The sequence below is a fragment of the Balearica regulorum genome, chromosome 2 (assembly GCF_011004875.1).
Source record: "Balearica regulorum gibbericeps isolate bBalReg1 chromosome 2, bBalReg1.pri, whole genome shotgun sequence".
Taxonomy (NCBI): domain Eukaryota; kingdom Metazoa; phylum Chordata; class Aves; order Gruiformes; family Gruidae; genus Balearica; species Balearica regulorum.
In genome coordinates, this window is record NC_046185.1 from 168,002,443 (window position 1) to 168,028,826 (window position 26,384).

Here is a 26,384-nt window from a genome sequence, read left to right on the forward strand (position 1 = left end):
AACTGCCGTCTGGGCACTACTAGGGTTTTTTTGGTTTATGTCTTGTGATTGATCTTTACTACGAGAGAAAGGGTTATCTCTCCCTTTAGGAGCCAGCAAGGGAGGAGTTGGAGTATTTGGAGGGAGACATTTCTTAAAGGCATGACTCAGACTCAGAATAACGCCGGAAGGCTGTCTCTGAATCATGGCTCTAGGAATTCCTAGTGCCAACGCTTGTTTCCACATCTCATTTCTCCCCTCCTGGCCCTTTAGTTGGTGCTCAGAGGATTTTGGTTCTGGGGAGCCGTTTTGATGTGATTGTTTAATTTGCCTAACAGCATGACCTGTGTTTTTTGTTTCACGGTGAATTTCGTCCCATCCCATTTTTCATGCACGTCTTACAGTTCCATGCATTGGCATTGCCCAGGTTGCCACTAAGTTGGCTTCTTCGTTATCTTCAGCTGCTCGTGTTACGTTCATTAACTCATTGTGATTTACATCTCTTTGGATTTCACCTCATTTTGCAATGAAAAAGGGTTTGAGTGTGGCAGGGGCTCCTTTTATTAATGGTTTTAGTATAGCAGGACCTACCGGCACGGAGACAGGAACATCAATAGGATGACGTTGATGCGTGGCCTGGATGCAGGCAGCTTTTGTGAAAGCTACAGAGAGTTCATTTAGAGATTTAAGAGGTATTAACAAAGGTATTTCTCTCTCCAATCAATACCACCAGCACAATATGCCACTCTGCTTGTAAGCGAGGGGTCAGGACCAGCATCTAAGAAGACGCTGGGACCCCAAAAGCCCTTGACTTCATTGTTGTTTAGCAAAATTCTGTCTCCCCCAGTCAGAGACATATCCCTAGATATTCAGTTTCAGTTTCTCCAGGTTTGCGGCCGTAATGTTCTTGTAAATTGGCCATTTGAATTGGATCAAACGGGGTTGTTTTACGAATACGATTTCCTGCACCGCCCCGTGGTCCAGCAGTTACTTCTGTTTAATAATCCGTCTGACTGGGAGTGGGGGTGAAAAGTAAAGTAGAATTTTCCACTTTACAGGGACAGAAACGCGTTTGGGTTAATTTAGGGTTAAATGCACTACTTGTTCTGCTAATGACTCTACCTTTGAAGAGGAGCCAAAAGGCTGATAAAAAGGAACCATCCTGCCCCAGAAGGTGCCCAGAGCTGGGCGATGGCCAAAGCCACCTGAGGCCAACAAAAATCTGCAGAAACTCAGGGAAAGTAAAGGCGGCTGGGAGAGATCCCGAGCAATTAAATCCAATTAAAGGACCATGGAAATTACCCTCCACCATCAAGGAGCATGCGTGCTAATTTAAATATGTTTAACCAATAGTAGAAGATGCAGTAATTACTGACCAATTAGCATAAATTTAGGCGGGTTTTTCTAATTCTGTAACAAGATCAATATGTGGTAGCTTCTGTGTGTAGTGTACTAGCCTGGTGGAGTTACCACCCAGCACCCATCTCTGCGCAGACATGAAATAAATAAAATACCTCTGCTCTGTGTGTGTATTGGCGTGCAGCACACCGGGCAAACGATCCCACCTGCTCAGGCGGGTGAAGAGAATTATCTTCGTCTGAGCTATTATTATTTGAATCACCCCAAATATTACCATCCCAATCTTCAGGAGGCACAATTAATTTTTTAATTTGAACTATATCAGGGGATTTTGGAGATTGCATTAGCATCATTTCAACGTGTTCCTCTAGTTTTTGTTGTTTTAGGTGAGATTATTTAAGTTGTTTTTGCAATTGCCCAATTTTAACTGATGACAGCAGTTCAGTAGATTTGTGCGCCTCTATCTCACCTTGTAAGTCTGGCATTTTTACGGGCAGTTTTTCCTCTTTCCTGACAGGCAGCTTGTAGGCACACTCCCAACATTTTACAAATTATACCTTTTTCCTTTCCAACTGTAGTTGAACCTCTGGCATCAGTTAACTGTTTCTCTACTGGTTCCCAGTTATGCCAGCTATTACAAGCCCAATTCTCTGGGAAGTTCAGGTTTGGTGGGGTATCGTGTTTTTGTAAGTATTCTGTGATTTCGCTTGTCATCCTGCCGACTACACCAATTTGTCGCGGATGAAAGGTGTTTGACATGGTTATGGTGTCATCAATTCAAAATTTATTAACAGTATAAGGTAAATCAAAGGTTAAACTTTGGCAGCACTTAATGATTGACTAATTTTAAAGATTTACAAGCAATTTAGTAAAATATATTAGGATCAAGCAGCGACTTAAATACAGATTTGAAGATGACAAGATTCACACTAACTTACTATAAGGTATCTTAAATCAAAGTGTATAGATAGGTAGATATATATATTATATATACGTGAAACATAAGACAAACAGACAGACAAACAGAATTATTAGGGCCCAGTGATATACGCCACCCACACTCACAAGGCAAATACGCGTATTTTATATAAGTAGAAAGGTGGATGAAGGAAGCTAGCGTATAGTTAGGATTTCCCTCTGTGAGTTTAGAGTAAATACACCTCCTGCTCGATCGGGAGCTGACCGATTATCACTATTGTTCCCAAGTAAAGGAGCAACAAGGGTGTTATGGCCCGCGCAGGGATGTACCGGGTGGTCACCAAGGGAGCAGGACCCAGAGGCACTAAGGGAGCCTGGATGCTCTGGTCGCCGCTCAGGTGTGCGGCCAGAGAAGGGGGGGAAGATTGCGCCAGGTGCCGAGCGGCTCAAGACGGAGGGGTTGCACCACCACACCGTGAAATGAATATGAAAGTTGACGCACCTAAATATGATAATGAACTTAAAGAAGTACAGGATAAACATATATGACTAAAGTACTTGACTCTCCAAATCATGTTAAACGTCAGCCCAGGGAGGGCACAGTTAAGGCCCCGGTGTAAAGGATGTTGGGGAAAATACCCCCGGGGGGACAGAAGAGATTGAAGGCCCAGAAGAGGCAGCTCCTTCTCCTCGTCCCACGATAGGGACGCCTTCTCAGTAAGCGTTGCGACTTCACCTTGTGGTGGGAATACCCGGGATAGCATTTTGCTGGTGCTCTCATCATATATCAGCACCACTGAAGTAAGATTCTGGCTGAGGGTCCTGCCGCACTCGCTGCACGTGTAGGGCTTCTCACCGGTGGGGAAGTGCTGGTAGGCAGTGAGGGTACTGCTGTCCATGAAGGAACTCGGGCAGTGGCTGCAGGTGAAGGGCTTCTCACCGGTGGGGACGTGCTGGTGTCTCAGCAGGTGACGCTTGTGGCCAAAGCACTTGCCACAGTCGGTACAGAGGAAGGGCCGCTCACTCATGTGGCTCCGCACATGGCCGGCCAACGCTGACTGGTGCTTGAAGCTCTTGTTGCACTCGGGACGTGGGGGCGGGGGGGGAACTTCTCCAGCGGGCAGGGAGTCGGCAAGGGGTGGAGGCGAGGGAACCCTGAGGAACCCCCCCGGCTCCTGCCTGGCTGGTTGTGGGCTGAGCACCCCTGACACCTCCTGCCCCGCTTGGGCATCCCGGGAGCAGGGCGGTGGGTGCCAGCAGCCCCTCGGGGACCCCCCCCAGCCTCCCTCTGCATCCCAGGGTCACCGGCTGCTGGGGAGAAGAGGCTGGGGTCACTGCCGGGGACTGGATGGGCACGTGGGACCCCTCCCCATGGCCAGCGGCACAGGCACCCCGCCAGCCCCCATCCTTCCTGCTGCACAGAGCATCTGGGGCCCAGGAGACGCTGCTGCTGGAACCCCCCAGAACCCCCACAGCCCCCGGGTACCAACCTGAGACAGGGGTCCGGTGGCTCCGCCGTGTCCTGGTGTTACAGTAAAAGTCAGTGTAACACGTGACGTGAATCAAGCTGTTGTGCTGCTGCAGAAGTCCATTGTGTAGCCCTACCCCCACGGGTCTAAGGCCAGGCAGGAAATATCTAAATAATGTACCTTTGTCTGATAAGTAGGCTGTGATTGTTAAAAGCTGAAGTTTAACTGATGTATTACTAGTGCAGTCAGTAAACCATGAAGAACCATTTGGAATTGCCCAAAGTACCAGGAAACTAGGGGAAAGGTAATTCTGGCAGGGGGACTTGCGACCACTGACCCATGGACCACCTACCTCAATTATACCACCTATTCAAAAGAGAAAGGCGGAGAAAAGAACTGAGCATGCGTTCTAGTTTGCATGCTAGGTGAAGAAATCTAAACCAATCATGGAACAGAATAACAATGCATATGTATTAGAAAGATGAATATCTTAATGTATTATGGAGCTTTGGTGTGCTGTCTCAGGACAGACACCTGTATCTGTGCAAATATGCAATAAAATACCTCTGCTCTGTGTGTATATTGGCATATTGCACACCAGGTGCGAGGCTCTGATAACAAGTGAATGTCGCAAACACCCGTCTTGACATGGACAGGGATGGGCTGATGATGACCAGGGAGTGTTGAACAAGAACGGAGCCTGCGGAGGCAGGATAACGTCTTGTGAGACCACTCCTCTATTCCTGAAACACGTAAACAATGACCATCTGTGCTCTGTGCACCATGTGCCCGTGACAGATCACCACTCGCTTGGTCAGCCGTGAAGGGGGGGGGCAGTGAGTCCCCCGCACCCCCACAACCCACCGACTCATTTCTAGAACATTTCTGAACATTCCTGAGCACATACTGCGCCTGCTCAGTGATGACAGACCCCCGCCTATGGGGCGGGCACATCGGGTTATAAAAAGTGGAAACATAAGTTTTCGGCGCGCGCCCGCCACCTGAAGACTACAACTACGAGCAGAGAACATCGCTGGGTCCAAGGGTGGTGATATCTTTTCTCTCTCTCTCTCTCTCTCTCTTTTCTTTCTGTCTTTCTTTTCCTCTCTCTCACTCTCTTTGTAACCTAATTTTCGGCACGTTAGGGTAATATTGTCACACGTTTTGCTAAACGCTTACCTTTCATAGTTCTGCTAAATTTTGAGCATTGTTATGACCTTTGCCAAGCCTCTCTCTCTTGTAGTTCCACTGAATTTTAAGTAAATTTATAGTTGGCTTGAACCTCTGAAGTAATTGTCGTTACTTCTCATTACCGCGCAGAGAATTAAAAAGTTAACCTCACCCTCACCCCCTGAGTGGGACGGGACACCAGGTAAACAAATCCCCAGTTTTGGGACAACACTGGGGGGGTCTGGCACACACGGCAGCTCTGCTCGCTCCATCTGGCAGATGATCTCTGGCTTGACAGCAGACCAGCCTGTCCGGGGCAGAGAGAGAGGCACCCTCTCCCGCACTGCCAGGACAGCATCGCCGGCCCCCCGCACCCGCAGCACCAGCATCTCCCCTACAATTCTGTGACTCTATGATTCTGTGAGTGCTGCCATGGTGGAACTTCAATATGAACTGGAGTCAAAGGCAGCCAAGCGGTACACCATGGTTGATACCAGGAATGTGTTTTTCTCGATCCCTTTGGCGGCAGAGTGCAGGGCACAGTTTGCTTTCACTTGGAGCGGCGCCCAGTACCCCTGGAGTTGACTGTCCTGGAGTGGAAACACAGTCACCATGTTTGGTAGTCTTAGAGTCTTGGAGGTGGTTGGTCCTGAAGCACAGCTCCTCCTGGCACCCCGACTGCCAGTGCTGGGCTGGATGGTCAAAGGGAGGGTCCCCTCTACACATCGTGCAGCTGATGCCACATGGAGTAAGTGGGTGGCACTGATCCCACAGCGGGCTCGAATAGGAAACCCCAGCCACCCAGGAATTCTGGAAGTGATCACGGACTGGCCAGAAGGCAAAGATTTTGGGATGTCACCAGAAGAGGAGGTGACACGCGCTGAAGAAGCCCCACTGTATAATAAACTGCAGAAAACGAGAAGCAATACGCCCTGTTCACTGTCGCATTGTGGGAAAGCATCGGAGGTGGAAGGCTGCTGTGCGGAGTCCTACACGACGAGTCGCGGAACTGCTGAAGGAGAAGGGGAATCGAGCCAGTTCACGGAAGTGAAAGCCATCTGGCGGGATTGCTTTGGCTCAAGGACCCGGGTACGCTTGGTGGGTGATGCGGAAGGATGGGGAAGTCCGATGTGTGCCTCAAGGGGATCTGGTTTTGGGTGAGAAGAGCCAATGAATTAAATTGTGTGACGTTAATTGCTAAATACCCTGCCATTGTATGTCGTCACTACTACAATCGCTATATGCCACAACAGTGGTATTGCAGTAAGAATCACCCAATTAATGAAGGATGAACTGTGATGCAATCAAACAAAGAGCAGCAATGAGGGAACCAGAACTGGCCTCAGCAACCGGCGCCCAGCAACTTCCTCGAAGTCGACACCTTCAACCCGCAGACCGTGGGCACAGGCCGCGCCAGATCCACCAGCCGCGCGCTCTGGATGCAGCCGCAACATCCCAACAGCACCCACCATCCCTCCTGCCCTGAGAGACGGTTCTGAGAGACGGAGCCCGAAGTCACGGACTAAATGAACTCAACGGGCATTTTAGAGAGATGGCCCATGCACTAAGGCAGTGATATCTGTGTATATCTCTCTATCTCAAAGACAGGGAAAGTGGTGGTGATTAGTTGGACAGTGCAGGGTCTGGGCATGACGTAGATGGCACAGAGTAAGGGGTGGATAATGTCCTGGTGTTTGGCTGGGATAGAGTTAATTGTCCCCAGGAGCTGGGAGGGGACACAGCCAGGACAGGTGACCCAATCTGACCAATGAGGTATTCCCTCCCATATGACGTCATGCTCATTCTATAAGGGGGGAGCTGGCCGGGGGGGAGGGGCGGCTGCTGGGGACGTGCTGTGCATGGGGTCGGGTGAGCAAACTGCATTGTGCATCACCCGCTTTGTCTGTTCTGTTCTCAGTCCTGTTGCGGCCCTTCCCCTCTCCCTTTGCTGTCCCAGTAAACTGTCCTTACCCCAACCCACCAGTTTTACCTTTTTCCTCAGTTCTGCTCCCCATCCCGCGGGGGGGGGGGGAGGGGTGAGTGAGCGGCCGCGTGGTGCTCAGCTGCCGGCTGGGGTGAACCACCACAGGGGACACCCACATCCCCGCGAGTGGGGACGTGGGGAGCACCCTCCCCCCGAGCCGAGCCGAGCCCAGCCGAGCCGATGCGGGCAGCAGGACTACAGCTCCCGTGCTGCACCGGCGGCGGGCGGCCCTCCCGGGCTGAGGCGGGCAGGGACAAAAGCGGCCCTGGTGCAGGTAGGGGCGGGGGGCGGCGGGCCCGCGGCACGGGGATGGGCGCTGACCCCCGCCCCGAGAGGGCACCCCGGCCCCGACGGCCTCTCCCCTGCGCTCCCCTCCGCCGGCCGGCCGCCCCCGGCCCTGCCGGCCCCCCCCCGGTGCCCGGCGCCCCCCCGGTGCTCGCCCCTGCCCGGCCTTTCCCTGTCTCGCCACGGGGCCCCCGTGCCCAGGCGGACACGCTGCTCCGCGTCCCACCCGCCCGGACCCCCTGGCTCCGGCCCTGCCGACACGGGCGCTGGGCAGGGCTCGGCTCGGCCCGGGACGGGATGGGACGGGTGGTCAGACCCCCCGGGACAGCCCGGCACATCTTGCTCCTGCTCTCCTTGGGCACCGCAGGCCCGTTTGGGGAGTCGCGAGCTTCCCCAGGGCCCCTTTTCCTGGCGAGTTCTCGCCTTTTGCCGGCCGGCTGCGTGGGCCACGCTCTTGGGGTCGGTGCTTTTAGCAGGAGTTTTGAAGGCTCTGGCTGGAAGGGAAGGCGGCTGTTGGCAGGTAAGTGCGCTTCTGCCCGCGATTTCTTCTGAATCCAGGTGTTGTGCTTGGCAGGGCCCCTCTGTCCTTGCTGCGCCGGCCGGCGCGGCTGCTCACGGGACAGGCCTCTCCTGCGGACCCCGGCGCATCCCACCGCCGTCTTCCCGCACAAGTAGCTGTACCTGCCTCCGTCTGCGCGCCGAGGGCCAGCGGCACGCCGGACTCCAGGCCGCTGCGGCAAGGTGGGGGTCTGAGCTGTCCCGGCGCTGTCCGGCACTGGCAGGATTTCAGCGGAGGGGCTCGGCGAATGCGCGGCAGGGCGTGCTGAGCCGGGCGTGCTTCTTGCTGCAGATGTCGGTGACCTTTGAGGACGTGGCCATCTACTTCTCCCGTGAGGAGTGGGCAGAGCTGGCGGACTGGCAGCGGCGGCTCTACCGGGAGGTGATGCTGGAGAACTACCAGGCGGTCGCCTCGCTGGGTGAGGACTCTCTCCGGCGCCGCCGGGCTGGGGTCGAGCTGCAGTTCACCTCTGTAACGGAGCTGGAGCCTGGAAAGGGAAAATCCAGCTGTCGCCGTTGGTGCCCAAGCGCTGACGTAGGGGTTGTGATCGCAGGTTTTACCCTGCCAGGCAGCCTCCTGTGGAGAGCGGTCCTGGTAGAGAGACTAGGAGAGTGGAATGGGATAGGATAGGATAGGATAGGATAGGATAGGATAGGATAGGATAGGATAGGATAGGATAGGATAGAACAGAACTGGGCTATTTCCTTTGGAAGGGACCTACCACAACCATCTAGTCCCGCTGCCTGACCCCTTCAGGGCTGACCAGAGTTCCTGGCTGACCAAAGCCTCCCTGGCGCAGTGATGAACCATTCCCAGGCGCTGTCAGCAGGCAAGCAGACGAGGTGACGAGGACAAGGCGAGAGGAGGCTGTAGGTGCAGGGACGGGGGGGCCGAAGCCGTAGGTGGGCAGGGACAGGAGAGAGGAGCAGAGTTGGGGGGAGATGCTGGGGCTGCGGGTGGGGGGGTCCGGTGATGCTGTCCCGGCAGTGCGGGAGAGGGTGCCTCTCTCTCTGCCCCGGACAGGCTGGCCTGTGATCAAGCCAGAGATCATCTGCCAGATGGAGCGAGCAGAGCTGCCGTGTGTGCCAGACCCCCCCAGGACACGGCGGAGCCACCGGACCCCTGTCTCAGGTTGGTACCCGGGGGCTGTGGGGGTTCTGGGGGTTTCCAGCAGCAGCGACCCCTCGACCCCAGATGCTCTGTGCAGCAGGAAGGGTGGGGGCTGGCGGGGTGCCCGTGCCGCTGGCCATGGGGAGGGGTCCCATGTGCCCGTCCAGTCCCCGGCAGTGACCCCAGCCTCTTCTCCCCAGCAGCCGGTGACCCTGGGATGCAGAGGGAGGCCGGGGGGGTCCCCGAGGGGCTGCTGGCACCCACCGCCCTGCTCCCGGGGATGCCCAAGCGGGGCAGGAGGTGTCAGGGGTGCTCAGCCCACTACCAGCCAGGCAGGAGCCGGGGGGGTTCCTCAGGACGCCCTCGCCTCCACCCCTTGCCGACCCCCCGGCCGCTGCAGAAGACCCCCCCAACATGTTCAGAGTGCAACAAGAGCTTCAGGAGCCCGTCGGCATTGGCCGTCCACATGCGGAGCCACACGAGTGAGCGGCCCTTCGTCTGCACCGACTGCGGCAAGTGCTTTGGCCGCAAGGATCACCTGGTGAGACACCGGCACGTGCACACCAGTGAGAAGGCCTTTGCCTGTCGCCAACACTTCAGCGGTGAAAGGCATCACATCCAGTCTGCGGAGCGCTCCTTCACCTGCGCCCACTGCCCCAAGACCTTCAAGGACAGGAAGTATGTCATTGTCCACCAGCGCATCCACACCGGGGAACGCCCCTTCGCCTGCACCCACTGCCCCAAGACCTTCAGGGACAGGAAGTACCTCACAGCCCACCAGCGCATCCATACTGGGGAGCGTCCCTTCGCCTGCACCCACTGCCCCAAGACCTTCATGTACAAGAAGACACTGAGAGCCCACCAGCACACCCACACTGAGGATCGACCCTTCACCTGTGCCCACTGCCTCAAGACCTTCATGTACAAGATGACCCTCAGAGCCCACCAGCGCATCCACACCGGGGAGCGACCCTTCTCCTGCACTCACTGCCCCAAAACCTTCAGGTACAAGGAGACACTCACAGCCCACCAGCACATCCACACTGGGGATCGACCCTTTGCCTGCGCCCACTGCCCCAAGACCTTCATGTACAAGATGACCCTCACAGCCCACCAGCGTATCCACACTGGGGAGCGACCCTTCACCTGCACCCACTGCTCCAAGGCCTTCAGGGACAGCAGTACACTCACTGCCCATCAGCGCATCCACTCTGTGGAGCGACCCTTCTCCTGTCCACAGTGCTCCAAGACCTTCAAGTACAAGAAGACCCTCGCTGTCCACCAGCGCATTCACTCTGGGGAGCGACCCTTCACCTGCGCCCACTGCCCCAAGACCTTCAGGGAGAAGAAGAACCTCACTGCCCACCAGCGCATCCACACTGGGGAGCGACCCTTCACCTGCGCCCACTGTCCCAAGACCTTCAGGGACTACAGTAACCTTACTGCCCATCGGCGCGTCCACACTGGTGAGAAGCCCTACAAGTGCAGCGAGTGCGGCAAGACCTGCAGCCAGAAGCGTAACCTGAAGAGGCACCAGAGGATTCATCAGAGCCTGCCAGCGGTGCCAGAGGGTAGACGGTAGGAGACGGGGGGTCCATCCCTGGTGGAGAAGTTTGCAGAGGACAAGCCCTTCCAGTGCGGCCACTGCAAGAAGCAGTTTTGGGATGAGGGGATGCGTTGGGTTTGCGTGGCAAGGTTTTGGTAGCAGGGAGGGCTACAGGGGTGGCTTCTGTGAGAAGCTGCTAGAAGTTTCCTCTGTGTCTGACAGAGCCAATGCCAGCCGGCTGCAAGACGGACCCACCGCTGGCCAAGGCCAAGCCAATCAGCGCCTCTGTGATAACATATTTAAGAAGGAAAACAAAACAGTTGGGGGGAAGCTTTTGCAACTGGAGAGAGGAGTGAGAAGATGTAAGAACATCTGCAGACAGCAAGGTCAGTGCAGAAGGAGGGGGACGAGGTGCTCCAGGCGCTGGACCAGAGATCCCCCTGCAGCCCGTGGCGAAGACCATGGTGAAGCAGGCTGTCCCCCTGCAGCCCATGGAGGGAGGATGAGGGGGTGTAGAGACTCCACATGCAGCCTGTGGAGGACCCCACGCCGGAGCAGGTGGAGGCACCTGAAGGAGGCTGTGACCCTGTGGGAAGCCCACGCTGGAGCAAACTCCTGGCAGGACCTGTGGACCCGTGGAGAGAGGATCCCACGCCAGAGCAGGTTTGCTGGCAGGACTTGTGACCCCGTGGGGGACCCACGCTGGAGCAGTCTGCTCCTGAAGGTCTGCAACCCATGGGAGAGACCACGCTGGAGCAGTTCGTGAAGGACTGTAGCCCGTGGGGGAGACTCCATGTTGGAGCAGGGGAATGATGAGAGGAGTCCTCCCCCTGAGGATGAAGAAGCGGCAGAAACACGGTGTGCTGAACTGACCGTAACCCCCATTCCCCGTCCCCCTGTGCCGCTGAGGGGGGGCGGAGGTTGAAGCCGGGAGTGAAGTTGAGCCCGGGAAGATGGGAGGGGTGGGGGGAGGTGTTTTTAAGATTTGATTTTATTTCTCATTCCTCTACTCTGTTTTGTTTAGTAATAAATTAGAGGAATCTCCTCTAAGTTCAGTCTGTTTTGCTCATGATGATAATTAGCGAGTGATCTCTCCCTGTCCTTATCTCGACCCAAGCTTTTCGTTATACTTCTCCTCCCCATCCCTCTGGGGGAGGGGTAAGCGAGCAGCCGCGTGGTGCCTTGCTGCCGGCTGGGCCTAAACCACAACAGGGGATCAAGCTGACTCACCAGCGCACCCACAGCACCCCCAGCCTGTGGCCACCACTGCAGCCCAGAGCCCCCTGAAACTGCTGTTGAGGGGCTGCGGGGTGCCAGGGACTGTGGGGAGATGTCCTGGTTTCAGCTGGGATAGAGTTAATTTTCCTCGTGGTAGCGGGTATAGTGCTGTGGTTTGGATTTGGATGATAACAGACTGCTGTTTTGGTTGTTGCTCAGCAGTGTTTACCAGGTCAAGGACTTTTCAGCTTCTCCCACTGCCCCACCAGTGAGGAGGCTGAGGGTGCACCAGAGGATGGGAGGGGACACAGCCAGGACAGGTGACCCAGACTGGCCAAAGGGATATTCCATACCATATGGCATCATGCTCACTATATAAACTGGCTGGGGAGCTGGCTGGGAGCATGATCAGTGCCAGTACTGCATCCAGCTCTGGGGTCCCCAGGACAAGAAGGACACGGAGCTGTTGGGGCGAGTCCAGAGGAGGCCATGGAGATGCTGCGAGGGCTGGAGCACCTCTGCTCTGGAGACCTCAGGCTGAGAGAGTTGGGCTGGTTCAGCCTGGAGAAGAGAAGGCTGCGGGGAGGCCTTGGAGCCCCTTCCAGTCCCTGCAGGGGCTCCAGGAAAGCTGGAGAGGGGCTGGTGCCAAGGGCAGGGAGGGACAGGCCAAGGGGAATGGCCTGAAGCTGCAGGAGGTGGATGGGAGGCAGCAATCCTTCCCTGTGAGGGTGCTGAGGCCCTGGCAGAGGTTGCCCCGAGAAGCTGTGGCTGCCCCTGGCTCCCTGGCAGTGGTCAAGGCCAGGTTGGATGGGGCTTTGGGCAAGCTGGGCTAGTGGAGGGTGTCCCTGCCCATGGCAGGGGTGTTGGAAATAGATGGTGTTTAAGGTTACTTCCAACTCAAACCGTTCTATGATATATATATCAATGACAGGAAGAGCAGTGGTGATTAGTTGGATAGCGCAGGGTCTGGGCATGACGTAGATGGCACAGAGTAAGGGGTAGATAATGTCCTGGTGTTTGGCTGGGATAGAGTTAATTGTCCCCAGGAGCTGGGAGGGGACACAGCCAAGACAGGTGACCCAAACTGACCAATGAGGTATTTCCTACCCTATGACGTCATGCTCTATAAGGGGGGGGGAAGCTGGCGGGGGGGGGAGGGGCGGCTGCTGGGGACGTGCTGTGCATGGGGTCGGGTGAGCAAACTGCATTGTGCATCACCCGCTTTGTCTGTTCTGTTCTCAGTCCTGTTGCGGCCCTTCCCCTCTCCCTTTGCTGTCCCAGTAAACTGTCCTTACCCCAACCCACCAGTTTTACCTTTTTCCTCAGTTCTGCTCCCCATCCCGCGGGGGGGGGAGGGGTGAGTGAGCGGCCGCGTGGTGCTCAGCTGCCGGCTGGGGTGAACCACCACAGGGGACACCCACATCCCCGCGAGTGGGGACGTGGGGAGCACCCTCCCCCCGAGCCGAGCTGAGCCGAGCCCAGCCGAGCCGATGCGGGCAGCAGGACTACAGCTCCCGTGCTGCACCGGCGGCGGGCGGCCCTCCCGGGCTGAGGCGGGCAGGGACAAAAGCGGCCCTGGTGCAGGTAGGGGCGGGGGGCGGCGGGCCCGCGGCACGGGGATGGGCGCTGACCCCCGCCCCGAGGGGGCACCCCGGCCCCGACGGCCTCTCCCCTGCACTCCCCTCTGCCGGCCGGCTGCCCCCGGCCCTGCCGCCCCCCCCCGGTGCCCGGCGCCCCCCCGGTGCTCGCCCCTGCCCGGCCTTTCCCTGTCTCGCCACGGGGCCCCTGTGCCCAGGCGGACACGCTGCTCCGCATCCCACCCGCCCGGACCCCTGGCTCCGGCCCTGCCGACACGGGCGCTGGGCAGGGCTCGGCTCGGCCCGGGACACGACGGGACGGGTGGTCAGACCCCCCGGGACAGCCCGGCACATCTTGCTCCTGCTCTCCTTGGGCACCGCAGGCCCGTTTGGGGAGTCGCGAGCTTCCCCAGGGCCCCTTTTCCTGGCGAGTTCTCGCCTTTTGCCGGCCGGCTGCGTGGGCCACGCTCTTGGGGTCGGTGCTTTTAGCAGGAGTTTTGAAGGCTCTGGCTGGAAGGGAAGGCGGCTGTTGGCAGGTAAGTGCGCTTCTGCCCGCGATTTCTTCTGAATCCAGGTGTTGTGCTTGGCAGGGCCCCTCTGTCCTTGCTGCGCCGGCCGGCGCGGCTGCTCACGGGACAGGCCTCTCCTGCGGACCCCGGCGCATCCCACCGCCGTCTTCCCGCACAAGTAGCTGTACCTGCCTCCGTCTGCGCGCCGAGGGCCAGCGGCACGCCGGACTCCAGGCCGCTGCGGCAAGGTGGGGGTCTGAGCTGTCCCGGCGCTGTCCGGCACTGGCAGGATTTCAGCGGAGGGGCTCGGCAAACGCATGGCAGGGCGTGCTGAGCCGGGCGTGCTTCTTGCTGCAGATGTCGGTGACCTTTGAGGACGTGGCCATCTACTTCTCCCGTGAGGAGTGGGCAGAGCTGGCGGACTGGCAGCGGCGGCTCTACCGGGAGGTGATGCTGGAGAACTACCAGGCGGTCGCCTCGCTGGGTGAGGACTCTCTCCGGCGCCGCCGGGCTGGGGTCGAGCTGCAGTTCACCTCTGTAACGGAGCTGGAGCCTGGAAAGGGAAAATCCAGCTGTCGCCGTTGGTGCCCGAGCGCTGACGTAGGGGTTGTGATCGCAGGTTTTACCCTGCCAGGCAGCCTCCTGCGGAGAGCGGTCCTGGTAGAGAGACTAGGAGAGTGGAACGGGATAGAATAGAATAGAATAGAATAGAATAGAATAGAATAGAATAGGATAGGATAGAATAGGATAGGATAGGATAGGATAGGATAGGATAGGATAGGATAGGATAGGATAGGATAGGATAGGATAGGATAGGATAGGATAGGACAGGACAGAACAGAACAGAAAGAACAGAACAGAACTGGACTATTTCATTTGGAAGGGACCTACCACAACCATCTAGTCCCGCTGCCTGACCCCTTCAGGGCTGACCAGAGTTCCTGGCTGACCAAAGCCTCCCTGGCGCAGCGATGAACCATTCCCAGGCGCTGTCAGCAGGCAAGCGGACGAGGTGACCGAGGACAAGGCGAGAGGAGGCTGTAGGTGCAGGGACGGGGGGGCCGAAGCTGTAGACGGGCAGGGACAGGAGAGAGGAGCAGAGTTGGGGGGAGATGCTGGGGCTGCAGGTGGCGGGGTCCGGCGATGCTGTCCCGGCAGTACGGGAGAGGGTGCCTCTCTCTCTGCCCCGGACAGGCTGGCCTGTGATCAAGCCAGAGATCATCTGCCAGATGGAGCGAGCAGAGCTGCCGTGTGTGCCAGACCCCCCCAGGACACGGCGGAGCCACCGGACCCCTGTCTCAGGTTGGTACCAGGGGGCTGTGAGGGTTCTGAGGGGACCCCTCGACCCCAGATGCTCTGTGCAGCAGGAAGGGTGTGTTGGCGGGGTGCCTGTGCCGCTGGCCATGGGGAGGGGTCCCACGTGCCCATCCAGTCCCCGGCAGTGACCCCAGCCTCTTCTCCCTAGCAGCTGGCGACCCTGGGACGCAGAGGGAGGCCGGGGGGGTCCCCGAGGGGCCGCTGGTACCCACCACCCTGCTCCCGGGGATGCCCAAGCGGGGCAGGAGGCGTCGGGGGTACTCAGCCCACAACCAGCCAGGCAGGAGCCAGGGGGGTTCCTCCCTCCCAACACCCCGGCCACTGAAGAAGACCCCCCCCACATGTTCGGAGTGCAACAAGAGCTTCAGGAGCCAGTCGGCGTTGGCTGTCCACATGCGGAGCCACACGGGTGAGCGGCCCTTCCTCTGCACCGACTGTGGGAAGCGTTTCAGCTACAAGCATCACCTGCTGAGACACCGGCACGTGCACACCGGTGAGAAGCCCTTTGCCTGCAGCGACTGTGGCCACCGCTTCAGTGATAGGTGTTACCTGGTCATCCACCAGCGCACCCACACCGGGGAGCGACCCTTCACCTGCGCCCAGTGCCCCAGTTCCTTCCGGGACAGCAGTAGCCTCACTGCCCACCAGCACATCCACACTGGGGATCGTCCCTTTGCCTGCACCCACTGCCCCAAGGCCTTCAGGTACAAGAAGACCCTCATCGCCCACCAGCTGATCCACAATGGGGAGCACCCCTTTGCCTGTGCCCACTGCCCCAAGGCGTTCAGGTACAAGAAGACCCTCATGGCCCACCAGCTCCTCCACACCGGTGAACGCCCCTTTGCCTGTGCCCACTGCCCCAAGGCCTTCAGGGACAAGAAGACCCTCATCATCCACCAGCGCATCCACACCGGGGAGCGACCCTTTGCCTGTGCCCACTGCCCCAAGGCCTTCAGGGACAGCAGTACCCTCGCTGTTCACCAGCGGGTCCACACCAGTGAGCGCCCCTTTCCCTGTCCACAGTGCCCCAAGGCCTTCAGGGACAAGACAACCCTCACAGCCCACCAGCGGGTCCACACCAGGGAGCGCCCCTTCGCCTGCGCCCACTGTCCCAAGGCCTTCATGTACAAGAAAACCCTCGCTGCCCACCAGCGGGTCCACACCAGGGAGCGCCCCTTTGCCTGCACCCACTGCTCCAAGGCTTTTAGGGAGAAGAAGACCCTCACTGTTCACCAGCGCATCCACACTGGGGAGCGCCCCTTTGTCTGCGCTCACTGTCCCAAAGCTTTCAGGGACAAGAAGACTCTCATCGTCCACGAGCGCATCCATTCTGGGGAACGTCCCTTTGCCTGCGCCCACTGCCCCAAGGCCTTCATGGACAGCGGTAGCCTCACTGTACACCAGCGGGTCCACACTGGTGAGAAGCCCTACAAGTGCAGCGAGTGCGGCAAGACCCTCAGCCAGAAGCGTAACTTGGAGAGGCACCAGCAGATTCATCGGAGCCTGCCAACAGTGCCAGAGGGCAGAGGGTAGGAGACTGGGAGGTCCATCCCTGGTGGAGTAGTGGGCAGAGGACAAGCCGTTCCGGTGCGGCCAGTGCGAGAAGCGGTTTCAGGACAAGGGGATCATGCTGGCTTACCAGTACACCACGGCACCCCCACCCTGGGGCCACCTCCGCAGCCCAGCACCACCTGAAACTGCTGTTGAGGGGCTGCGGGGTGCCAGGGACTGTGGGGAGATGTCCTGGTTTCAGCTGGGATAGAGTTAATTTTCCTCATGGTAGTGGGTCTAGAGCTGTGTTTTGGATTTGGGATGATAACAGACTGCTGTTTTGGTTGTTGCTCAGCAGTGTTTACCAGGTCAAGGACTTTTCAGCTTCTCCCACTGCCCCACCAGCGAGGAGGCTGAGGGTGCACCAGAGGACGGGAGGGAACACGGACAGGACAGGTGACCCAGACTGGCCAAAGGGATATTCCATACCATATGGTGTTGTGCTCAGTATATAAACTGGGGGGGAGATGGCCGGGGGTGTGATTGCTACTCAGGGATGGGCTGGGCATTGGTCAGCAGGTGGTGAGCAATTGCATTGTGCATCTCTCGTTTTCTATATTCCTTTATCATTATCATTATTATTTTCTCTTCCTTTGTTGTCCTATTAAACTGTCTTTATTCGAACCCATGAGTTTTACTTTTTCTCCGAATTCTCCTCCCCATCCTGACAAGGGGAGGAGTTTGTGAGCAGCCAGGTGGTGCTCAGCTACCAGCTGGGGCTGAACCACGACAATCCTTTTTGGCGCCCATTGTGGGGCCGGAAGGGTTCAGATAATGATAGATCTGACCAGAGCATGTTAAAACAAAGTTGTTATAGGCATTTCTTATATTAGTTAAATAGTCGCTGGACACAATGGTGTTTTCTTCATTCTCATGGCTGTGGTGTGTAAACGCGTGCTTGCTGCATGTATTCCCTGTGGCAAGGACCTAGGGCAGTGGGCACCTCCCGTGCTCTGGAACTTCACCCCTGAACAAGTGCAGAATCCTGAAAAAATGGTAAAATACTTGGAAAAAGGATGCTGTCACCCTGGCAATTCCAGAGAGACACAAATCACTGCAAGGTGCTGGGGCCTGGCCCATGCCTACCGAGGCCTGTTCAACACCATTCAGAACCCTCAAGGGGAAGAGAAGGTCTCTGGATCTGACCGCCAAACCAAAGGCACCGCGGTTACTCCAACCCCTGCAACAGGCTGTGCAGCTGAAGCAGGGGACAAACACATGCCGGTATCAGTTGCCCTTATAGACAAGAAGAAATACTGGAAGCAGAAGTCATCTCGTTTAGTAAGGCATTGAGAAACTTCTCTTAAGAAGGAGCAGGAGGAAGAAGCCCTCCTCTGCAGGAGGAGGCAGACTAATCTGAAGCAGGGCCATCATGAGAACAGGAGGAAGAGGAAGAATTCCCTGCTTCCCCCAGAGGTAGAAATTAGCAGGTGGGTTTCTCCTCCTCCTGAGAGGGAGAGGAAGAACTCTTAAATGAGACATTAACCACCCTATCTCTATCCCTCAAACCTTGACGCACGAGTACATGACTTCCAAGGAAAACCAGTCATGAATGGGGATTCTTCCAAGAAAAATGCCACTCCTGTTTCCAGTGGGCAGTTCCCCTGACCGAGTGGAAGACCTACTTGTACGTATGATCCTCTTGAAGCACCTCTAAGTCATTTTTACAAGAAGTGAGTAGCAAATATGATGAGCAGGACTAGAGGGGCCCTGCCTCCAGCCAGGTGGAGGAGAGGCACAACCGGGTTTCCTGGACCGTGTGGATCCGATGGCCTGGCACGTCAGATCCCCAGGAGGACAAGGCTCTAGTGGACACCGGTGCACAGTGTCCCCGAATGCCATCTGTGAAGGGGCAGAACCCATCTGTATTTCTGGAGTGACAGGGGCATCCCAACAGCTGACTATACGGGAGGACAAAGTGAGTCTAACTGGGAATGACTGGGAAAAGCATCCCGTTGTGACTGGCCCAGAGGCTCTGTGCATCCTGGGCACAGACTACCTCCGAGGAGGGTATTTCAAGGCCCCAAGAGGGTACCGGTGGGCTTTTGGCATAGCTGCCATGGAGATGGGGAAAACTGAACATCTCTCTACCTTGCTCGGTCTCTCGGAGGACCCTTGTGGGGTTGCTCAGGGTCGAAGAAGAACAGGTGCCGATCGCTACCACAAAGGTGTATGCCAGCAATATTGCACCAACCGAGACTCCCTGATTCCCATCCCTAAGCTGATTTGTCAACTGGAGAGCCAGGGAGATCATCAGCAGAACCCAGTCACCCTTTAACAGTCCCCTATGGCCAGTGCAGAAGTCAAATAGAGTGGAGAGACTGACAGTAGATTATCGTGGCCTGAATGAAGTCACGCCACGACTGAGTGCGAGAATGAGGAGGGTAAGGAGGACCCAGGAAACTACAGGCCAGCCAGCCTCACCTCCATCCCTGGAAAGGGGATGGAACAGCTATTCTGGGGGTCATCAGTAAACATGTGGAGGAAAAGAAGGTTATCGGGAGTGGTCAGCATGGATTCACCAAGGGGAAATCATGCCTGACCAATCTGATAGCCGCCTATGATGGCATGACTGGCTGGGTGGATGAAGGGAGAGCAGTGCATGTTGTCTACCTTGACTTCATCCAGGCTTTTGACACCATCTCCCATAACATCCTCATAGGCAAGCCAAGGAAGTGTTGGTTAGATGAGTGGACAGTGAGGTGGGTTGAGAACTGGCTGAATGGCATGGCCCAGAGGGTTGTGATAAGTGGCACAGAGCCTAGTTGGAGGCCAGTAGTTAGTGGTGTGCCTGAGGCGTCAGTACTGGGTCTGGTCTTGTTCAACATATTCATCAATGACCTGGACAAGGGGACAGAGTACACCCTCAGCAAGTTTGCTGACGATACCAAACTGGGAGGAGTGGTTGGCACATCAGGAGCCTGCGCTGCCATTCAGCGAGACCTGGACAGGCTGGAGAGTTGGGCAGAGAGGAACCAAATGAAATTCAGTAAGGGCAAGTGTAGGGTCCTGCACCCAGGGTGGAATAACCCCAGCACCAGTACAGGTTAGGGAGTGACCTGCTGGGAAGCAGCGCTATGGAGAGGGACCTGGGAGTCCTGGTGGACAACAAGCTCTCCATGAGCCAGCAGTTTGTCTGCATGGCCAAGAAGGCCAATGGTGTCCTGGGATGCATGAAGAAGAGCGTGGCCAGCAGGTCGAGGGAGGTTCTCCTCCCCCTCTGCTCTGCCCTGCTGAGGCCACATCTGGAGTTCTGTGTCCAGTGCTGGGCTCCCCAGTTCAAGAACAACAAGGAACTACTGGGGAGAGTCCAGCGGAGGGCTATGAGGATGATGAGGGGACTGGAGCATCTCTCGTACAAGGAAAGGCTGAGAGAGCTGGGGCTGGTTAGCCTGGAGAAGAGAAGACCGAGAGGGGATCTCACTAATGCTTATAAATATCTAAAGGGTGGGTGTCAAGAGGAAGGAGCCAAACTTTTCAGTGGTGCCCAGTGACAGGACAAGGGGCAACGGGCACAAACTGGACCACAGGAAGTTCCATCTGAACATGAGGAAAAACTTCTTCCCTCTGAGGGTGACCGTTCGAACACTGGGACAGGCTGCGCAGAGAGGTTGTGGAGTCGTACAGTCATCAAGCCGAGTGGGTAAAGCCTGTCTGGTATGGAGGACGATGGCTGAAATATCGGTATGTGGAGGCCTGGCAGATCGATTATATCACACACCCACTGAGAGCAGCGGGTGGTGGGTCCTTCAGACATTGGGATACACATTTAGCAAAGGCCATCTGGTTAGTCAACACTAGGCGATCTGGCAGATCGATTACGTCACACTCCCACAAACCCCCCAAGGCAAGTGCTACGTACTTACAATGGTGGAAGCAACCACCGGATGGCTGGAAACATCCCGTGCCCCATGCCACCACCCAGAACACTATCCTGGGCCTTGAAAAGCAAGTCCCGTGGCGACATGGCACCTCAGAAAGAACTGAGTCGGACAACAGGACGCATTTCCAAAGCAACCTCATAAACACCTGGGCCAAAGAGCGTGGCATCGAGTGGGTGTATCACATCCCCCATCACGCACCAGCCTGTAAGAACATTGAACAGTACAAGGGACTGCTAAAGACTACCCTGAGAGCAATGGGTGGTGGGACCCTCAGCCATTGGGACACACGCTTAGCAAAGGCCATCGGTTAGTCAACACCAGGGGATCTGCCAATGGGGCTGGCCCTGCCCAGTCAAAACTGCCACGTCCTGTAGAAGGGGATAAAGTCCCCATAGTACACGTGAAGAATATGTTGGGGGAGACAGTCTGGGTTATTCCTGCCTCGGGCAAAGGCAAACCCATGCGCGGGATTGCCTTAGCTCAAGGACCTGGGTACGCTTGGTGAGTGATGCGGAAGGATGGGGAAGTCCGATGTGTGCCTCAAGGGGATCTGATTTTGGGTGAGAAGAGCCAATGAATTAAATTGTGTGACGTTAATTGCTAAATACCCTGTCATCACTACTATCACTGCAATAATGCAGAAGAATGGAAGCTTGTGGTAGCAAGGACCGGCAGAAGGAACAGACTTCCCCCAAAGCCTGAGAAGCAGAACTGCTTCACCACTCTGCAGACGGAAGAGGAAAGACCTGGCACATCAGGAGAGATGCTGGAACTAAGGCAGCCCGGTCTGCTTCCATATAACAACCAGCACAACTAAGAAAAGGCGACAGGCATTAGTAGTAGCTGACATTTCTGAGAGGTACAGAGGCACCCATGTGCCCACCTGAGGCTCAAGAGAGGTGTACTGCTTACTGGGGGCTTGGATCGGGGATGTCACCGAGAGACTACCAAGCCTCCTACAGTCCACTGACTAGTATCTGCTGCTGTTGTTTCACGTGGGCTCCAGTGACACAGCCAGGAGCAGTCTGAGGAGCATCAGGAAGGATGACAGAGCCCTGGGAGCAGCACCAAGGGACTCTGGAGCACAGGCAGTGTTTTCCTCAATCCTCCTGGTCAAAAGGAAGGGGTATGAAAGGGCCAGTCAACTCTGGCGAGTCAACAAATGGTCACAGGACTGGTGCCACAGCAAGGGCTTTGGCTACCTAGACCATGGGACTCGCTTTGAGAAACCTGGTCTGCTGGGGGCAGATGGGGTCCATCTGTCAGAGAAGGGCAAGAGCATCTTGGTCATAGGCTTACCAAGCTGGTGAAGAGGGCTTTAAACTAAAGTTGCCAGGGGAGGGGAACCTCAGTCCATCCCACTCCTACCAGTCTGATGCCAGTGCCAGCAAGAGATGCCCAGAGCCGGGAGAAGGATCGCAGGTCAGCAGGAGAGCACCTGAAGTGCAGCACGAAGGAATTCCAGCCAGTCAGTCAGCTTCATCTGGGCCCAACTGAAATGCCTCTGTGCAAACACCCGTAGCATGGGGAACAAACAAGAGGAGTTGGAGACATGCACATGCCTGCAGGGCTGTGATCTCATCGGCATCACGGAGACGTGACGGGGTGGCTCCTAGGACTGGAGTGTTGGAATGGAAGGCTACAGGCTCTTTAGCAAGGACAGGCAGGGCAGACGAGGAGGGGGTGTCACCTCTATGTCAATGACCCGTGGGAATGCATGGAGCTCTGCGTGGGGGTGGGTGAGGAGCCACCGAGAGCTTATGGGCCAGGGCTGAAGGGAGGGCAGGGACAGGGGACACTATAGTGGGGGTCTGCTACAGGCCACCAGACCAGGAAGATCGAGTGGATGAGGCCCTCTACAGACAGATAGGAGCAGCCTCACGGTCACAAGCCCTGGTTCTCATGGGGGACTTCAACCACCCTGCTGTCTGTGGGAGGGACAGCACAGCAAGGCACAAGCAGTCCGGGAAGTTCCTGGAATGCGTGGATGATAACTTCCTTCTCCAAGTGACAGAGGAGCCAATGAGGAGAGGTGCCATGCTGGACCTTGTTCTCACCAACGAGGAGGCGATGTGAAGCTCAAGGGCAGCCTTGGCTGCAGTGACCATGAAATGGTGGAGTTCAAGATCCGCAGGGCAGCGAGGAGGGTGCACAGCAAGCTCACTACCCTGGACATCAGGAGAACAGACTTGGGCCTCTCCCGGGACCTGCTTAGTAGGTACCATGGGACAAGGTCCTGGAGGGAAGAGGGGCCCAAGAAATCTGGTTAGTATTCAAGGATCTCCTCCTCGCTCCTCAGGAGCGATGCATCCCAACAAAGAGGAAGTCAGGAGGCCTGCATGGATGAACAAGGAGCTCCTGGGCAAACTCAAACCCAAAAAGGAAGCCTACGGAGGGTGGAAGAAGGGCAGGTAGCCTGGGAGGAATAGAGAGAAACTGTCTGAGCCACCAGAGGTCAGGTTAGGAAAGCTAAAGCCCTGACAGAATTAAATCTGGCCAAGGACATCAGGGGCAGCAAGAAAAGCTTCTATAGGTACGTCAGCGATAAAAGGAAGACCGGGGAAATTGTGGGCCCCTTCCGGAAGGAAACAGAAGACCTTGATACCCAGGATATGGAGAAGACTAAGGTGCTAAATGACTTTTCTTACCTCAGTCTTCACCGACAAGTGCTCCAGCTGCACCGCCTAAGTCGCAGAAGGCAAAGGCAGGGACTAGGACAATGAAGAACTGCCCACTGTAGGAGAAGATCAGGTTTAAGATCATCTAAGGAGCCTGAAGGCGCACAAGTCCATGGGGCCTGATGAGATGCATCCACAGGTCCTGAGGGAACTGGTGGATGAAGTGGCTAAGCCACGATGCATCATATTTGAGAAGTCGTGGCAGTCCAGTGAAGTTCCCGCTGACTGGAAAAGGGAAACCAAACCCCTCATTTTTAAAAAAGAGAAAAAAGGAAGACCCAGGGAACTACAGGCCGGTCAGTCTCCCCTCTGTGCCCGTCAAGATCAAGGAGCAGGTCCTCCTGGAAACTATGATCCGGCACATGGAAAATGAGGAGGTGATTGGTGACAGCCAACATGGCTTCACTAAGGGCAAATCGTGCCTGACAAATTTTGGTGGTCTTCTACGACGGGGTTACAGCGCTGGTGGATAAGGGAAGAGTGACATCTACCTGGACTTGTGGAAAGCATTGGACGCTGTCCCGCATGACACCCTTGTCTTGAAATTGGAGAGACATGTATTTGATGGATGGAGGACTTGGTGGATAAGGAATCGGCTGGACAGTCACACTCAGAGAGTTGCGGTCAACGGCTTGATGTCCAAGCGGAGACCAGTGAGGAGTGGTGTTCCTCAGGGGTCGGGACTGGGACCGGCGCTGTTCAACATCTTTGTCAGCGACGTGGACAGTGGGATCGAGTGCTGACGACACTGAGCTGTGTGGTGTGGTCTCCTAATAGCTGAGATACTGGTCCGTACAGGTGGGCAGTAGGACAGATTCTCTTTGAGTTGCTGGACCTTCCAGGACAGTTTCTCCAGAGCCGAGACAAGGGAGGACGAGAGACTTTCTTCGTATTGCCGAAGTCGGCCAGCCACTTCATCCACCATTGGCGCCTCTTCGCCTTCCCAGTCCATCACTGCCAATGAGTTGGTGTACGACGATGGTGCGCTCCGTACAAATGTCCGCCACATGGGTTGGGTACGTTGGACTTCATCAAGATCTGTGGGTAACTGTGCGTTGTCCAGGTCATCATAAACCATCTCCCGCATGGCTAATTCCCTCAGGGACTGGATACCTCTCTCCATGGTGGTCCACTTGCCTGGGTGACATACAACATCTTCACTGAAGGGACACCTTTCCCTCATACTTGAAAGAAGTCACCTCCAGAGGCTGAAGACTTGTGTCTTTTTCCCTCACGCCTTGTCCGTGCCCCCTTCCCTGGACAGGAATCCCAGCTGCTTGGCTTCCCTTCCCTCCAGTTCCAGGCTACTGGCCCCATTATCCCAGGACCAGAGCAGCCAGGTGCTCCCCTGGACGACGGATGAAATCCTTTCACATATCTCGCAGCTCACTCAGGGACAGGGATCGGGTGATTACCTCTGGTTCTGCCTCTTCCTCCTGTTCTCCTGATGGCCCAGGTTCATCGTCATCCCTTACAAAACGAACTCTTTTTTTGTGTGTCTTTCCTCTTCTGTGCAAGGGCAACTGATACCAGCACAGGCTGGTTTTTTGGTTGAGTCACAGTGCCTGTTGCCGGGGTTGGCCTCGTCGTAGCGCCTGTCGTTTGGTGGTCAGATCCAGAGACCTTCTCTTCCCCGTGAGGGTACTGAATGGTGTTGAACAGGCCTCGGTAGGCATGGGCCAGGCCCCAGCACCTTGCAGTGATTTGTGTCTCTCTGGAATTGCCAGGGTGACAGCATCCTTTTTCCAAGTATTTTACCATTTTTTCAGGATTCTGCACTTGTTCAGGGGTGAAGTTCCAGAGCACGGGAGGTGCCCACTGCCCTAGGTCCTTGCCCGTGCTGTCCCACACACCCTGCCACTCACAACTACCCAGCCTCGGGGCAGATCTCTGGGGGATATTCTTACATAGTTGTCGAACCCTGAACAAGACCTGGAACACATTCAGGAGATGTAGCAATAGGACCATGCTGGTCTGAACATCCCAAGGGCATTAAAAACTCCCAAGAGCTGTTGTAACTAGCCTGGTGGGAAAGGGAAGGTGAAGGTGTTCCCCCCCCCAGTGTCCCCCAGAGGTTGGTTCTCCGCAGAAAAAAGTGAGAGAGTGTGATTCCTAATAATTCCCAGGAGATAGCGCCCGAGGTACGGAAGTGACAGCAATGCTGAATACGCAGACCAAATCATTCTCATGGACAATAATGTTATCGTAAGCGAGTAGTACAGAGTGCAGCAGAAAGAACATTCTCATCCAGCTCTCAGAGAAGATAAACAGCACCGTAGGGAATACCTAATACAAGTAAGGGCTTACATGACACAACCATGCGAACAAATAATACAACATTGCGTCCAGCAACTATTAAACTAATACAATGTACGCTTACAACTAATTTGTTTTAAAACACTCTGGTCAGATCTGTCGTTATCTCAACCCTTCGTGCCCCAAGTTGGGCACCAAAAGCGTCGTTGTGGTTTAACCAGGTCTGCAGTAAAACAACCACACAGCTGTTCACTCACTCCCTTCTCCCAGCGGGGCAGTGGGAGGAAGGAGACAATTGAAAAAAACAAGTGATGAGCAGCACAATTTCTTGCCACTTGAAGTCAATGCTCTGCAAGATCCTGAGCTGTCTTGCCTCCCGGTCCACCCCCAGTTACCTAGGGAGCATGATGCTATGGAATATCCTTTTGGACAGTTTGGGTCGGCTGCCCTGGCTGCGTCCCCCCCCCCAGTGTCTTGGGCGCTCCCTCCTTCTTGCTGGCAGGACAGTATGAGAAGCCAAAAAGTCCTTGACTGCTTGGCAACAACTAAAAACATCTGCGTGTTATCAACATTGTTCCATCCTAAATCCAAAACACAGCAATGTACCAGCTGCTAGGAAGAAAATTAACTCTATCCCAGCCAAAACAAGGACAGGATGTCATCCAGAGGGACCTTGACAGGCTTGAGAGGTGGGAGAATGGATGGAGAGCAGCCCTGAGGGGAAGGACTTGGGGGTGTTGGTGGGGGAGAAGCTCCACATGAACCGTCAATGTGTTCTCGCAGCCCAGAAAGCCACCCGTGTCCTGGGTTGCGTGTCCAGCAGCGTGAGCAGCAGGTCGAGGGAGGGGATTCTGCCCCTCTGCTCCGCTCTGGGGAGACCCCCCTGCAGTGCTGCGTCCAGCTCGGGGGGGGGCCCAGGACAAGAAGGACACGGAGCTGTTGGGGCGAGTCCAGAGGAGGCCACGGAGATGCTGCGAGGGCTGGAGCACCTCTGCTCTGGAGACCTCAGGCTGAG

General features: G+C 56.2%; 2 protein-coding genes across 2 annotated transcripts in view; one reads left to right on the forward strand and one right to left on the reverse strand.

Moving 5' to 3' along the window:
• LOC142600658 (SCO-spondin-like) overlaps window positions 1–4,160 on the reverse strand; it is a 44,143-nt gene extending 39,983 nt beyond the window's left edge. The window contains 1 exon segment of the mRNA XM_075746990.1: window positions 3,747–4,160. The gene's annotated coding sequence lies outside the window, so the exon portion shown is untranslated.
• Window positions 4,161–7,169: 3,009 nt separating this feature from the next.
• On the forward strand, window positions 7,170–17,175 carry LOC104630825 (uncharacterized). The gene is given in 11 exon segments (XM_075747056.1): window positions 7,170–7,905; window positions 8,015–8,141; window positions 8,747–8,854; window positions 9,034–10,412; window positions 13,715–13,897; window positions 13,899–13,931; window positions 14,041–14,167; window positions 14,878–14,985; window positions 15,149–16,548; window positions 16,550–16,640; window positions 16,643–17,175. Coding segments are annotated over 10 exon segments (3,609 nt in total). The 5' UTR covers window positions 7,170–7,905; the 3' UTR covers window positions 16,696–17,175.
• The last annotated feature ends 9,209 nt before the right edge of the window (window positions 17,176–26,384 follow it).